General features: G+C 37.2%; 1 protein-coding gene across 1 annotated transcript; it reads left to right on the top strand.

Annotated features, from left to right (window-relative positions):
* Nucleotides 1-355: 355 nt before the first annotated feature.
* On the top strand, nt 356-9,708 carry LOC149838606 (D111/G-patch domain-containing protein). Its single transcript, XM_090006690.1, has 8 exons — nt 356-518; nt 779-909; nt 1,109-2,069; nt 2,648-2,739; nt 3,023-3,097; nt 5,229-5,290; nt 8,106-8,175; nt 8,647-9,708. Exons 1-8 carry the CDS (start codon nt 377-379, stop codon nt 9,316-9,318), a joined length of 2,205 nt encoding a protein of 734 aa, XP_089862816.1. The 5' UTR covers nt 356-376; the 3' UTR covers nt 9,319-9,708.
* The last annotated feature ends 6,022 nt before the right edge of the window (nt 9,709-15,730 follow it).

Consider the following 15,730-nt stretch of genomic DNA (forward strand, 5'->3'; position numbering starts at 1 on the left):
CCATCTCGAAAAAACGTTATATGTTTAAAAGTTTTTAAAAAACTGATATAATCTCTGAAAATTTTGATATTTTCAAAATATATTTTATTTCAAAAGAATCGTAATGTTTTCATGTTATTTATATTGTTTACGTGTTTAATGTTTCTTTATATGTTATATAAATAATTTTAAGTTTTAAATACACTGATATTTTATAAAAAATATGGAATTTAATTCATCGCAATATTTTTCCTCGATGAGAAAATCCCGATAACGACATGTAGGGCAATTTCGTAAGAAGAACATAAGCGTGCTGCATCATATATCCTCTTCCTCTTTTCCCCCGTCCAAATGGTTTTCTTCCCTCAAGCGTTCGTTTCACGGCAGCCGAGGCACCATGGTTGGCGGTGGTGGTGGTGGGAAGAGGAGGTTCAACCGGAACAGAGTATCTGAAACCCGCGTACTGTTCCAGAGAAGGGGCTCGTTGGGAGATTTTGATCCTACCTCTCCCTCTTCTTCTTCCCCCCCTGTTGCTCAAGGTGACCAATTCTTCGTCTTCTTTTATATTCTGCGTTCCTCTTTCTTATCCTTCTTATGCGTTCCCAAATACCCAAGTTGAACATCATTGTCTTCTTTTAAATCTGTACTCTTCTTTCTTATCCTTCATCATCATCATCTTCTTCTGCTTCCCCAATTACACATTTGCTTTTTTTTTCTCTTAAATCTATACTCATCTGATCGCCATCCTCAAAACTTTTCCCATGATTGTGATAGCTGTTGCTTCTTCATTCAATTGCAGGGAAATCCCAGACGCCCCATCTCGAATCGCGCTCTATTCGGTCGAAAGGGAAGGATGGAAGTTCTTCGTCGGGGAAGGACTACGGGAATGACTTTTATTACACGTACCCATCTGTGGATGCCGATGTTCAAGTAAGGAGAAGAATGAAAATGAATTTTTTAGGAAATGGGTCTGTTTTCTGATTCGCTGTTCTGTAGGATTGAATGCTGTTTGGGTACTGTTTGTATATTCATATTGAAAAAAAAATAGTGCCTTAGCTCTGAAATTTAGTTTTCTGTGCAACCACCATGCTGAATAATTGGGCTAATTTCAGTCCTGCATTGGTTCCAGGATGATTCAACACCTGTTATTTTAATTACCAATGAAGAAAAAACCACGATCAACGCATTTGTAGACCGGAATCCTGGAACGCCGATGGCTACCGATGCTTTTAGATATGATTTAGATGAGAATTTGGTTTTAGGTGAGAGCAGCCATAGGGGACTGGGGTCTGTTGGAGGGGATGGGGAAAATGTGGAAGAGGTAGGATTCTCATCAGCTCAACTGGATGAGAAGAATGAATTTGATGCGCTTGACGATAGTGGGGCTGATGTGGTAGACGCCAAGAAGAAGAAAGGGTCGAAAATGAAACGGGGTGCAAAGAATTCTGCATTTCTGGCTATTGGGGGCATGCGTCTGTTCACGGAAGATGCATCTGATGATGACGGATGTTCCTTGGTAGACGAGGATGAAGACTCGATTGGGTCACTTTCCAGTGATTATGTTCGGAATTCCAGCAGTGAGAGTTCAGGGGAACTAGACTCCGTCAGTGGGTCAGATGTTGATGATGATGTTGCAGAGGATTACTTGAATGGGATTGGTGGTAGTACAGAATTCATAAAGTTGGCAAAATTGGACGCAGATGCCTTGCAGTATTCATCATCTTCTACTGTTTCTGATGAAGATGAAGATGGTTCAAGCTCATCCTGCAGTGATGGTGAAGAAAATTCAGATGAACTGCTTGATGCTCGGACATCATCATACAGCATGTCCAAAAAGAACAGATCTAGACAGCGACAATCAGAAAAGAAAGGTTTTGTAGCATCAAAGACCGTGATTCATACAGAAAAAAGTCCCGTCGCTCTGAGATCAGTTGCTGAACCCGGTGCCCTTGATTGTGGTTTGGACAGCATTTTGTCTCTAAAGGACTCCAGGATGAGACCGAATAAGAAAAAGAAAAAGCAATCCCCTAATGTTTCTTTATCATGGTCGATGGATACTCTTAAAGATAATAAGTACAAGAATGTCCCAGGTAAAACTAATGGTTTGGATTTGTACCCAATGAGAAAAGGATGATAATACATGCTGGAATTCCTTCATCTACTATATGTTACTGATTCTGTGGTATTATATTAGGTTTTGGAATGTGCATAGCATATGCTATTCATTATTTTGCACGCCATTTTTTTGTGATAAAAATCTTATCTAGTTCTTATATTTTAATATGTTTACTGATTTTTTTTTAACTTGTTAATTGTTATTTGTACTTTTTTTTTTTAATATAAATATTTTTAATCATGTCTTCATCATTTAGCAAATCTTTTCCATTTCTCGCATTGCTAATTGTGCCTTCAATATCAGGCTTTAGCTGAATTTTAATATTTTTGTTAATTTAAATTTATAAAAGGGTGTGGATTGGATTTGAACCTCCACCTCCCATTTAGAACTCAACACAGTAACCATTAGAGCATTGTTTGTGTGTGTGTGTGTGTGTGTGTGTGTGTGTGTGTGTGTGTGTGTGTGTGTGTGTGTGTGTGTGCATGTATGTGCGCAAACATGTGTGTATTCCTATCTTGATTGAGTTTAAATTGGCTTTATATGTTTTGGAAGGTGGGAAGAAGAAGCATCGTAAGGAAGTGATTACTATAAAGCGGCAAGAGCGAATGATACGTCGTGGTGTGGACTTGGATCAAATCAATTTGGTAATCCATTACTCTCTTGTGTCTTTGTAGTTGCGCTTGAATGACCACACCTTTCTCTCTAGGTGGACAGATATCATAGATGGTCCATTTTAATTTGAGTTACTAGTTCACAGTCTAATTTGATTGTTCTGAATGTTTGTTCTCTTGTATTTTACAGCATGTCATTGTATCTTGTGTCTATTCTCATGTATGTGCTGGCGTAAAGTGTGTGACTGCACCTCTTTGATTTGATTATGAAGGAAATATGGATTCTGAAGTTTGCATAATTGTAAAAAATGTGCAGAGTTTGAGACAGATGGTACTTGATGAGGTTGACATATTTTCTTTTCAACGGATGCATACTCGTGACTGTGCTCAGGTGTACTTTTTATCTTAATGATAAATGTATAATTGTCCTTACCTTGTAAGACAAATGTTTCTAAAGCATTAATAGTTACACATTTAGTTTGTGAAATAATTTATTGTGAACATTCTTGAAGGCATACATCTGTGAGAGATGTCTATTGATAATCGATTCATTATTCATACAAGCCTTGAGGAGTTAATATTTTTCCTTTTGCATTTTGAGCTCTTGTATCTAGAAAAAGTTCTTTTATTTCTTTGTTGGTACAACTTACAAAAGCACGCCCAACCTTTCATTTATTTACAAAATCACCTAACCTTTCAGATATTATATTTTGCTGCCTTAAGTTTGCTATCATCTATCAAACAGGTGCCTAAGACCATCTCCATTGGCTAGCCCTAGTTAATGGTGATCTACCCAACTGAAAATCCATCTTATGCTTGAACCTTCCAACTATCATCCACCAAGTGAAAGAAGGACCATCCCTAGAAATTACAAAACATACCAAGAAGAAAAGAATGAAGAATGGGAAAGTAGATTCAATTGGCTTCAATTCTGCCTCTGCGAGAACATCTGCATATTCATATCAGCAGTAACTTTATAAGTTAAGTGACAACAGGAGAATGCAGCATCAATCAGGCTCTTGTTCAATTTGAACTAGCAGATCAGTGAACACTTTGAAGTTGAATAACTTGAATTGGTAGGCATAGCATTAGAATGCATGTTGTGAATATGTTTGATGCATTCAGCATCCAAAACCGAATACTTGCTAGTGGGTGATCTCATATAGTCATCTACAAAAGAATTTGGTTGTCATTCTTGTACAGAATCCACAAGGAACAAATGAAATACAAGAGAATACTGAGTAGGTGTTGGTGGCTCTGCATGTCAGTGCAGATTCAGTGGGTTTGGTGACCAGGTTCGAGTGGGAATTGGAGTTCTGCACAGTGGTTGTGGGTTCGGTGCATCTAGCAACCAGACAAACACCTGTAGGCTATGTCACCTGTGTACGGGTGTGGGTGTGGGTGTGGGTGTGGGTGCGGGTATGGGTTACGGGTATAGAGGGTACGACATGACAATTCCAAAAAATGTGGGTACGGGGACATGGCTATATATATATCACATAAATACAAAATAAGCTTAATATAATCTAAATATATATGCTATATCTAAAATATATATATTATACTGAAAATACAAAGTTATAAACTGAAAATATAATTATAAATTGAATACAAACTTGTATGTACTGAGGGTGAAATGGTGTGTCCAGGTGTCCACGCGTGTTGACACGGGTACGGACGAAAAATTGGAGTGTCCGTGTGACATAGCATGTAGGGGAAGATGCTTGGTTAAGAGGGTCCATAGCAGCTTGAGTAAAGTTCAGTATTTGGCTGGTATTTTTCTGTGGGAGTTTTTGGAAATGTGATGGGAAGGAGGAGTTGAAAGGGGAGGGTTTGTGTCACTGATGATAAGCGGGTCTCATCATACACTTATCTTCTTCCTCTGCTGCCTGATGTAGAGGCATAAAATGTTTAGGGTTGATGCACATTGTTATGTTCAATATTGAAAGTGATATTTTAGACATTTCACTGCACAAAGGTAAAAAAAAAAAAACATACTAGGCCTAACTCTTTCTGTGACCTAACATGAGTTAGACATTTCTTTGAGATTACTTTTCTTACTCAAATATTGAAATGCAATTTTTGAAAAGGTGGGTATGTTTTTGTGAACACATGAAAGGTTGGGCAAGTTTTTGCAATAATTTTCTTTTCTTTTCTTTCTTTTTTTCTCACTCCACTTCTCTTTATATTTTAGTTCTTGCTTTTCTGTAAAAATGAGATCTGATGGTTTGGTGAATTTGTAATATTTGAAGCCATAGAGGTAGTATCTAGGAAGAGAAGGAAAAATGTTTTTTTTTTTGCTTTGAAACATGACATGAAAGATGATTGAATGAATGCAGAGAGGCAAAAGAAATCAATTTATTATTAGATTAGGATGAAACTTTAATAAGCTTTTATTTGAAGTAGTTAATTAGTTTATATCTATTGATTTACTTTTATTAATACTCACTTGTGTAGTAACTATCAACAGTATACGTCTGGACCGTTGACCCTTTGGCTTATCTTTTGTTTGGTACTTGTAGGTGCAAAAACTTGCATCAATCTATCACCTCAAGAGTGGTTGTCAAGGCTCTGGAAAGAAAAGGTAGCAGGCACTGATTGTTTTGTTGCCTCTTACTGAAGACGGGCTAATTATTCCATGTGTTTTTCACTGAAGATGGTTTTGTGGTTGATGGTTATGGTTGTCACTGTTCATGTTATAATCCATGTGGCAGTACAATTCTATGATTAGTCCATGTAGATGCCCATGGTTGGTAAGCCACATAACAACCTGTTTGAAGCGTCTGAGTGTCCATTCTTTATATACTCAACTTATATGTTGCAAAAACATGATCCAAAATCTGTTTTCTACTAAAGAAACTTTTTAGATCATATCTATGAGGTTAGATCTACCACAAAATGAAAAAAATAGTGTTTTCTAATAGAGTCTATGTTACTGAACATATTAGGCCCTCTTTTCTCGTTCTGCCCTGTTAGGCCCCATAGTTTGAAGTGTTTTATGATAGATCTGAACCATTAGATGCGTTTATCATGCTAGATTTAGTGGGAATAAACTCTTGGATCATGTGTATTTGACGAAAAAATGTATTTTTATGAGCCAGGAAAAATTGCTACCTTTATAGCCATTGATTTTGGATCACTGGAAAAGCCTGTATACAGGTCAGATTCCGGTGATCTAAAAGCCGGTTCCCACTAAATGAAACCTATAGATCACATCTATGGTGTTAGATGTGAGGAAAAATACCAAAAACTACAATTTTTGAAGGGGCAGAACGAGAAAACACGGCAGAACGAGTGCTTTACTCATATATATATATATATATATATATATATATATATATAAATTTTTTTTGCTACAGTCATTTGTAGGTACAAATGCCTTTTTTTCATTTTTTTGGTTGTTTTCCATGAAACTGACCTTGTAGATGTGATCTACATGTTTTTCTTAGTGTGAATCGGCTCTTAGATCGTCCGATTATGGCATGTAGGTAGATTTTTATAAGGCTTAAAAAATGAATGGCCTACAATGTGTGATATGTTCCCAGTTCATAAAATTGTGTTTTTTGTTGAAAAGATACAATCCAGTAGCCGATCCCCATTGTTGTGGACATGTTGAATCCATCTATGTTGCCCGATTGGATAAAAACAGTCTGTGCAATGGCGATCCAGAGGCATTTGTACCTACAAAAAGGTTGTAATAATACATTACTCTATTTGTATATAGGTATGTATGTACATGAATGTGTGTGTATGTGTGTTTCTAAGTTGCTATGTCACATAGGTGCGGGTGCAGGTGCGGATGCGGCGATGTGCCACTTTAAAAAAACTTGGATGCGGGGGTGCAGGGATATATGTATATATATATATATATATATAGCTCGGGGACATAGTTACCCAATAAAAAGACCCACCTGTCATATAACTATTGTATTAAACGAAGGACCTAACTTCACTTTGAAAAATATTTGATTTTCAAAACATAACTTTTTTTTTTTTTAGTTTAGAAAGATAATATTGGTAGGTAGATATGGGACAGAAAATAAATCCACTTGGTTTCAGACTTGGTACAACCCAAAGTCATCGTTCCTTTTGGTTCACACAACCAAAAAATTATTCTAAAGGTCTCCAGGAAGATGAAAAAATACAGGATTGTATCAAGAATTATGTACAAAAACATATGAGAATATCCTCAGGTTTTGAGGGAATTGCACGTATAGATATTAAAAAAAGAATTGATTTGATCCAAGTCATAATTCATATATATATATATATATATAATTTTTAACAGTTTTAAGTTAACACTATGTGTATTTGTGTTCATTTATGTATTTATATATATAATATAGACAAAAATGGACTTGATTAGGGTTAACTGAACCTGCTTTTGGATAGAAATGGACTTTAGTGTAGTTGACTTTACCTAACATAAAGGAAGCTGTGTCCAAGTGTCGCACCCGCTTTGGGTGTGCGTGCGACACGGGTGCAGTGCCCTGTTAGAAGAGTCCGTGTGACAGCTATGTTGGTTCTTATTTGTGAAGATCCAGATGCACATGATAGAATTCTATAATTTATGGACCTAGTTGCAAGTCCATTTACAGCCCAAGTATATTAGGCAATTCATTGGAACACTAAACTCATAAAATGCAAAACCATGGAAATTCTAATTATATGCACTTGGATCTTCACAAATAAAATCCAATATAGAACACATATGCATATACATACATAAGTACTTATGCATGCACATATGTATGTGTATATGTCTTCCTACATATATGTATGTAGCGTCAATCAGGCTAAAAATGGATATGCTTGACCTTGAAAATCATAATACTTCCGCCAAGTAGAGAAAAGCCACCACTTCCAAACCAATATTTTCTTAGCTGTTAATTTTTCACTTGGTGTTCTTGATACAAGGGTTTTCCAGTCAAGTTACCTTGACAGCAGTTGAAAGTATTATGTAATTACCATTACCTATTCTCCTAGTCCTAAGCCATATGGTATTCAAGTTTGTAGATCATTTGTGGCATTTGCAGTACGTTCCATGATGCACTTATCTAAGGGTTCGAAAGCGTACTTTAGTCTCATGGGAACTTTTAGACAATGTATGAAGATAAAAACAAAAATGTCCTTATAACTGCAATTGCTTACTACTTTTATCTCCTTAACTATTGTTCTAGGTTGCTGAGGTTGATCTTTTTTATCAGTTTATTAATTCTCTAGATGTTAGTGTCTAGTTACTGAGAGTGTGAATGCAAACAATGCACTCAAGGCTTTAGAAAGCGTTCTGTGTTTTTTATTAATTGTCTTTCAAATGATATTTTTTTCAGCATTTACTATCCGTACTTAAAGCGTCATGTGTCCCATGTAATAAACCATGTGTTTGATTTACTTTACAGGTTTGTAACTGTAACACGAACTGGGCAGACGACATTGCCAACTTCAATTGATGAAGTTCGCCTGGAAAAGGTATGTCCTTTCACTATTCAGTTGCTGCAATTCTCATGTTTGTGCTTGTAAATGATGATTATGCTATGGCATCCTTTTAATTATCTTTGCTTTTCATTCTGTCGAGATGTTATATTGAGAATCTACACATTTCTTGGTTATAAATGCAGCAATCGTCCCCCAACTTTTTTCATCACCTACTTCCATCTGTTGTACCACTTACCCAATTTATATAGACTAGTATACCAGGCAAACTTTCTGCAACTCTTATTTTCCCGAATTTGTATAAGTGCCAGCTCGACATGTTGAAATATTTGACGCCCCCAGTTGTAATATATTTGTTTGTTTTATAGATTGTTTCAAAGTTTTGACAAAAGAAGCTAGACATAGGAAGTGATTGCTGTAGTTTATCAAGTGAAAATTGTAGATAGATGTTTCTGATATTGTGTCAACTCTCAAGTACATTTACCGATCATTAACTTGCTCTTTCAGTTGCTGGAATTTGGTAAAATGTCCAAGGAGAAACTAAAAGGACAAGCTACAGCAAATTTAACATCCAGAGATCAGGCAACAGTACGCAAGTCTTCTGAAAGTCTAGTAAAATCCTCTTACAGTAGAAAAGGCAAATCTAAAAAGCACACTGAAAACCATGGGAGGGACTATGCAGATAAGCCTATGTCATTTGTTTCAAGTGGTGTGATGCAAATGGATGATCGTCAGCAAAAGCTAAGCAGCCCTGTGGAAGACAATATCTGCAGTGTGACAAAGGAAATCAGCCAAATCACTGTGTCTGCAAATTTTGGTGCATTCGAGATGCATACAAAAGGCATTGGATCCAAACTTATGGCAAAGATGGGATTTGTGGAAGGGGGTGGCTTAGGCAAAGATGGGAAAGGTATTGTTGAGCCCATTGAAGCTGTTCAGCGACCGAAGTCACTGGGGTTGGGAAATGCCATTCCTGCTGCCACCAGCGATGGAAAAGGAAAACTCGAAAGGATTGGCACATTTGAGAAGCACACAAGGGGCTTCGGATCGCGGATGATGGCAAAGATGGGGTTTACTGAAGGCATGGGCTTGGGGAAAGATGGCCAAGGTATGATGCAGCCATTGACTGTGACAAGGCGGCCGAAGCATCTGGGCTTAGGCTCAGGAAAGACTAGTTAATTTTGTGTTTAAATCTTCAGGTGGTTCCAGGGATGATGGGGACCATATACAGTTGTCCCTAGATAATATGCTGCTGGGGAAGATGGGAGTGGCTCAAGAGGTGTGTCCAGCTCCAACAACCATATACAAATTATTGCCTTGCACATATTGAAGGCAGGCCATGCTGTTATGTCCAAGCTTAATATTCTCTGTGTTTCCCTTTAAGTTGTTTCTCTTATGTCAAAGTTGTCTTCTGCTTTCATCGGATGTTATCCTGTGATGAAACAAAAAAAGGTGGCAAAATTGTTGGTTTGTTTTGTTCCCTGCTTGGATGGAATCTTTTTAATGATATTAAAAGAAGAAAAAAAAGATAAAGAAAACAAGTGAAATTAAGGGTTTTGTTTCCCTGTAGCACCAATTTCATCTAACAGTGAATTTGAAAGGTCTCACTACAGCTATTATTGCCTAATGCCTAAGTTGGATCCATTTTTGAGTATTAAGCCAGACATGAAGCATGTCAAAGGAAAAAATGACTTTATTTTCTTGATAATGAGAAACCACCATTATGGTTTGGACATGGGAGAGGTGTCATGTTGACTATAGCTCTGCTTCAATTTTCAGCATAAAGCTCGGTCAGCATTTCCCCCTGTCGACCGAGGATAGTTTCTCGTTGCGGCAAGGAATGTATGTCCTGGATATCGAACTTGTTAGTGTTGCCCAATGCATGTGGACTAACAAAATCCAATCTACTAGTCACGAACTCACCCAACTTCAGCTCCCATACTCTTCTTTTCTGCAGTGAGTGCCAACATGTGAAATAATTGGTTGCATAGATTGCCACCTTAATCTGCCCAGACTATCAACCACCAGTACTCGACCCAATCCAAAACCGAATTTTCAAGCATGGGCATACAAAAATAATAAAAAATGACCTTTCTGAATGATAAATTTGATGTATTTTTCAAAATGCCCCACAATTCACCAAATCTGCCAAAATGGACAATTTTGTTGGTTCTCAAATTTTTCTAAATGCTTTTACCTTTTGCAGTTGCGATTTTTTTATTTTCGCAGGTCATGATGCTAAAAGTTGATAGACTTGAGAAACTCGTCAACAAAATCACTATTGCAAAAATCCTTTACCTTGCAAAATTCTCAAGGAGTATCACATGAAGTATTGTGAAATTAATAAAAACTTGAGAAAGTCTTATATTGCAAAATTTTCAAGTATTGCTATGGTATTGCAAAATTCTTATATATATAAATGATACTTCATTTCTCAAACCCTTCTTTGCATGCATATGCCCTATTTTTGCAAACCTAAGGTTCTTTTGTCCTCAATCCTTCCAACGACATTCAGATGACATTTCGGCTTTATGAAAAATTTTCATCGGCGACGGTTCATCAGTAGCGGTTCACCGACGGTGAAAAAACCCTGAAAGCAAGGGCGACACTTCACTGATGGCTAGTTTTCCTTTAAAAGCATGGGCAACACTTCATCGATGATTAGTTTTTCGATAAAAAACATTAACGATGAGAAGATCAACAACACTTCATCGACAATGAGTTTTTTTGATAAACCATCGGGGTGAAAATATCAGCAGTACTTCATCAATAATGAGTTTTTTTGATAAAAACATCCACGGTGAGATCTTATGGTATCAGTGGGATAAGAAACCAAAAGTCTACGAGTTGTTCACGAGTGCAAAAGTTGATTAGCTGAAAATCCATTCTCATCATAGAGAATGTGAATGATGTTGATGTAAAATCGATGGGAAGCCTCAGCTCTAATGAACTGTGAAAGCTCCTAAGATGTGTTAGACGACGATAAAGTTTTCTCTCCATGCAATGTATGAGTGACTTCATTTTATAAAAGAATAAAATGAATACAATGCATGTGGTACTTCATTTTGTGAAAGAATGAAATGAATACAATATATGAATGACTTCATTTTGTGAATGAATAAAATGAATGCAATGTATGAGTGACTTCGCTTTGTGAAATAATATAATGAATGCAATGCATGAGAATCTTCATTTTGTGAAAAAATATAATGAATGTAATATATGAATGACTTTATTATGTGAAAAAATAGCACTTTGTTTCGCAAACCTTTTTTTGCACTCGAATGCTCTATTTTCACAAACCCTGAATTTTGACCCCCTTCAATGATTTTTTTGGTGAATCTCCTGCGAATGGTAGAGGCGAATAAAAAATTTTGCAACAAAAAAAAAATTCAACCTCCATGCAAAATTCATAAGGAAATTCACAACTCCTGTGTCAAATTATGAATTTATCACGGATCTATAATACAAACATTGTGACACTACTTAGTTATGAAGTTCGTAAAGAGTTTTATGTTATTGGTTGCAAAATTTATAAAAAGTTTGATGAATTCCTGAAAAGTTTGTGGGAATTCACCAAGTTTCGCATGCAGTGATGCAAAATTTCTTTTCAGCATGCGAAATTACTGCCTCATTAAATGTGATATTTCATTTTTGATGACTATTTTTGGCGAAACACACATCGATGACACTTCATTAATGGTACTTCATCTTGTCGCTGATTTTTAACTCAAAAAATGAAGGTATCCAAAAAACAAAAAAAAGAACAAAGATTTTAAACAAAAATATATTTTCAATGATATTTACTCACTGAAAAATGACAAATAAGCACTGAGATACAACCCCAAAATCATTTCTAAAACCGATATATGCTATCTTCTAGCTACCTGAGTCAATATGTTAATTTTCAATGCCACTAAGATCACATTGATCTGATGAATAGTTAGGGAACAGAAACTATTTGATTGTAACAATTTGCAGAATAGTTTTCTATTCCAGTTTTGGATGCGAGAAATGAGAACTCTAGAGGAGTTTTCGATTTTGACTCAAAATAGAAAAGTTTGTACTATAAAAATGCGGGGTTTAATATTGGATGACTGAGATATAGATTTGAAAACTCTTATGTATATTTTTGAGGAAATTTGCATGGTAGTTGTGAAATTCATAATGTTCTCACGTGTGATGAGGGTAAAAAAGGTACTAAAAAATTGAAAACCTCAATTTGATGAATTTTGTAAACTGTGGAGCATTTTTTAAAACATGTTATTTTTATAATACAATAGTCATTTTAAAAAATAAAAAATAAAAAATATTGATCTGAAAGTTAATGGTGTACACTGGAACCGACCCAGTAATATGTACGTTGGGTTTGGGTTATGATTTTTGCCAGATATCCAGCCTAATCTGTCTGACCCAAGTGTTTTCTTATGAATTTTGATGTAAAAAGATACCTCTAAATTACGTGGGTCATGCTTTGGTTATGATTTTTGCCAGATTTTTTAATGTGAATGTATTCCAAATACCTTTGACAGTCTTCCACCTCTCTAAGCGAGTCCGAATTGGGTGCAATCACATGGCACAAAATTTGTGCATTAAGCAGTTATACCCTCCATCCGGCCTTGGGCCCCATTACCGACAAGCCTGTCCCCAAGATGGAGGGTGATCAGGTGTTTAATGTACAAATATTTATGCAATCTTGCACTTGATCTTTTCACTCTCTAAGCAACTTGGCTTTGTAGAGGAGGCTGACCCGTGAGAAAATAATCCCATGTCAAACCCATGCAAAAATATTGCATAAATACTTCACTACATGGGTCATTGTCAGTAAAATCTAGAGATTGCAAGATCTCTTCATTTACCAGTCTCTTTATTCTCTTTTCAAAGATATGACCCAACCTTCGATGCCAAAGCATATAAGATTTATCATTTGTCATGCTACGTTTATTTCCAACCAATGCGTATTCAGAAGTCAAAGACTCCTGAGTTTGGATCTTCACATTCAATCTATATAAACCATCATAAACTGATGTAGAACGAATTTCAATTGAATTTCTGAATATGAACAATTTGGAATTTTCAAACTTAAAACAATATCCAAATTTATCCAACTTTGAAATTAAGTTTCTACTATACGATGAAATATAAAAGACATCATGAAGATCTAAAACTACGCATGTATCCAGATTAATCCTGCAGGTTCCAACACCCTTCACATGTGAACACATCTTGTTTCCCGAAAAGATGCTTTTCTCATGCATTGTTGGTTCCCTTCTGCTCAGGAACAACTGTAGACAGTTGAAAATATGAATAGTAGCACCAGAATCAATCCACCAGCTATTTTCAGGAATTTGTAATAAATTACATTCATGAGAAACAAATGACAAATTACCTCTCTTTTCCAACCACCTTTTGTACTTTATGCAATCTGCCTTTATGTGTCCCTTCTTCTTGCAAAAGAAGCACTTTATGGGAGCAGAGTTAGATTTCTTGTCTTGGGATGACTTATCCCCAATTGGCTTCTTCCTAGCATTTTTCTTAAATGCATTCTTCCTTGGTCCTACCTTGGACGTATGAGAAGCCATATGTGCACTCTGCACCTTCTCACATTTCATCCTCTTTTCTTCTTCAACACACTTGGACATAAGTTCATTAAATGTCCATTCATCATTATGTGTATTGTACGAGATTTTGAAAGGTCCATATTTCAAGGGTAAGGATGTTAGGACTAAATGCACTAGGAAAGAATCAGAGATGGTGAACTTCATGTCATTCAGCTGAGACGCTATGTTTCTCATCTCCAAAATATGCTGGCGAATGTTTCCCCCTCCAGTATATTTCATAGATATCAGTTTTGACATTAGGGTACTGACTCTGGCCTTGTTTGAACTCACAAACTGTGCCTCAATGGCATACATGAATTCTCTCATTGTTCTGCATTGTGGGATAACACTTCGAATGTTCTTAGCTACTTTAGATTGCAAAAGCAACAAGCTAAGTCTATTCGAGCGCTCCCACTTCTCAAAAGCAATCTTTTGATCAGCAGTGCTCTGATCAGTGAGGGCAGCGGGTTCATCTATTCTTAGGAACAGATCTAGATCCATATACCCTAATGCAAATAAAACAATTTCTTTCCAATCACTAAAATTAGATCCATCTAGAAAATGTATAGAGCTAGAGCCATCTAAAATCACAGAACTAGAAACTGCATGACAAAAGATACGTATCAGAAACATTTATACGAGACTAAAACTTTAGTGGAACAAGCAAAATAATAAAGACCCTTGATATGCTTCTTTTCAGGCGAGTGAAGGGGGTCATCAGAGTCCTACTTTGGTAAGAGCTCCGACAAACGAAACCACTTCGCCTACCGACCATATTCGGTAAAACTAAAGTTCTTGTGAAGATAAACCATCAACACAAGGTACCTTTAGATACTCATGTGTGATGTATCTCGACACATTTACCTTATTCTACCCTACTTAAATTTCAAACACGATAAAACTACCTTTGGGTCGTTTATCGTTTCATGAATATAAGTACAATGTGCATATCAGCTTAAACTGTATGATAGTATAAAATTCATTGATGGCTTACGTGTATTCAGTCACTTTGGTGACATGAAAACACTAAGTCATCTAACTATCCTTAATGCTAATATGCAAAATTATATCTTAAAATGGTCCGTAAACCGAATGGACCAGACATATGACCCTCTAAATGGTTCTAAAACTGAATGAACCTGTCATATGTTTCACGAACCGGTCTTAAAGCACTCTGAACCGGTCTAAAACAACCCTGAACCGGTCATCCAAGGGTCCGAACCGGTTCTAAACCTTATGAACCGGGTCAAGTATGAACAAAAGTTCATAAAAAACCCTATAACTGTATGCCAAAATCCCTATATTTTCTTATATTTAAGAAAACAAAGTCTTAGCATCTCGAAACCGGTGAGAAACTGGAAAGAACCGGCCAAAAACGGCTTCGAACCGGTCCCGGAAAGGGGCTGAGTCAGTCCCTGATCCGGTTCAGGCCAAATAGTGCCTGGATCCTCCTGGATCCGGGTCAGACCCGATTGCAAACTGGATACGGGTCAGACCCGGGGTTATCTGGATCCGGGTTGGACCCGATATAGGCCGGATCCGGGTCGGACCCGGTGAAATCCGGATCCGGGTCGGACCCGGTAAGGACCGGATCCGGGTCTGACCCGGGGTTTACTTTATCTGGGTCGGACCCGAGTGGGTTCCCACCCGAATCCCGGATCCGATCCGAATCAACTTTATGGATCAGATTCGGGTGGGCGGGTCCGGTTCAGAAAATGAACCCGACCCAAAACAAAACAAAAAAATAAAAGGGCAGAAAACCCGATCTTTTTAGAAAAGAGGGGTTTTCCCCTTCTTTTCATTGCCGGCGACCCACGCTGCCTGCCGGCGACGCCCCCTGCCGACGACCAACCCCGTCGCTCCAGATGATGTTTCTCCTCCGACGAAAACAACCATTCATCCACCGGCCAAAACAGATGCCGTAGAAGCTTTTTCAGAAATCCGACGACTCACCAGTCGTCGGCGACGGTTCCTGCAGCGCTTTAAATGGC

The sequence above is a fragment of the Nuphar pumila genome, chromosome 5 (genome assembly GCF_984573655.1).
Source record: "Nuphar pumila chromosome 5, dmNupPumi1.hap1.1, whole genome shotgun sequence".
In the NCBI taxonomy this organism is placed as follows: domain Eukaryota; kingdom Viridiplantae; phylum Streptophyta; class Magnoliopsida; order Nymphaeales; family Nymphaeaceae; genus Nuphar; species Nuphar pumila.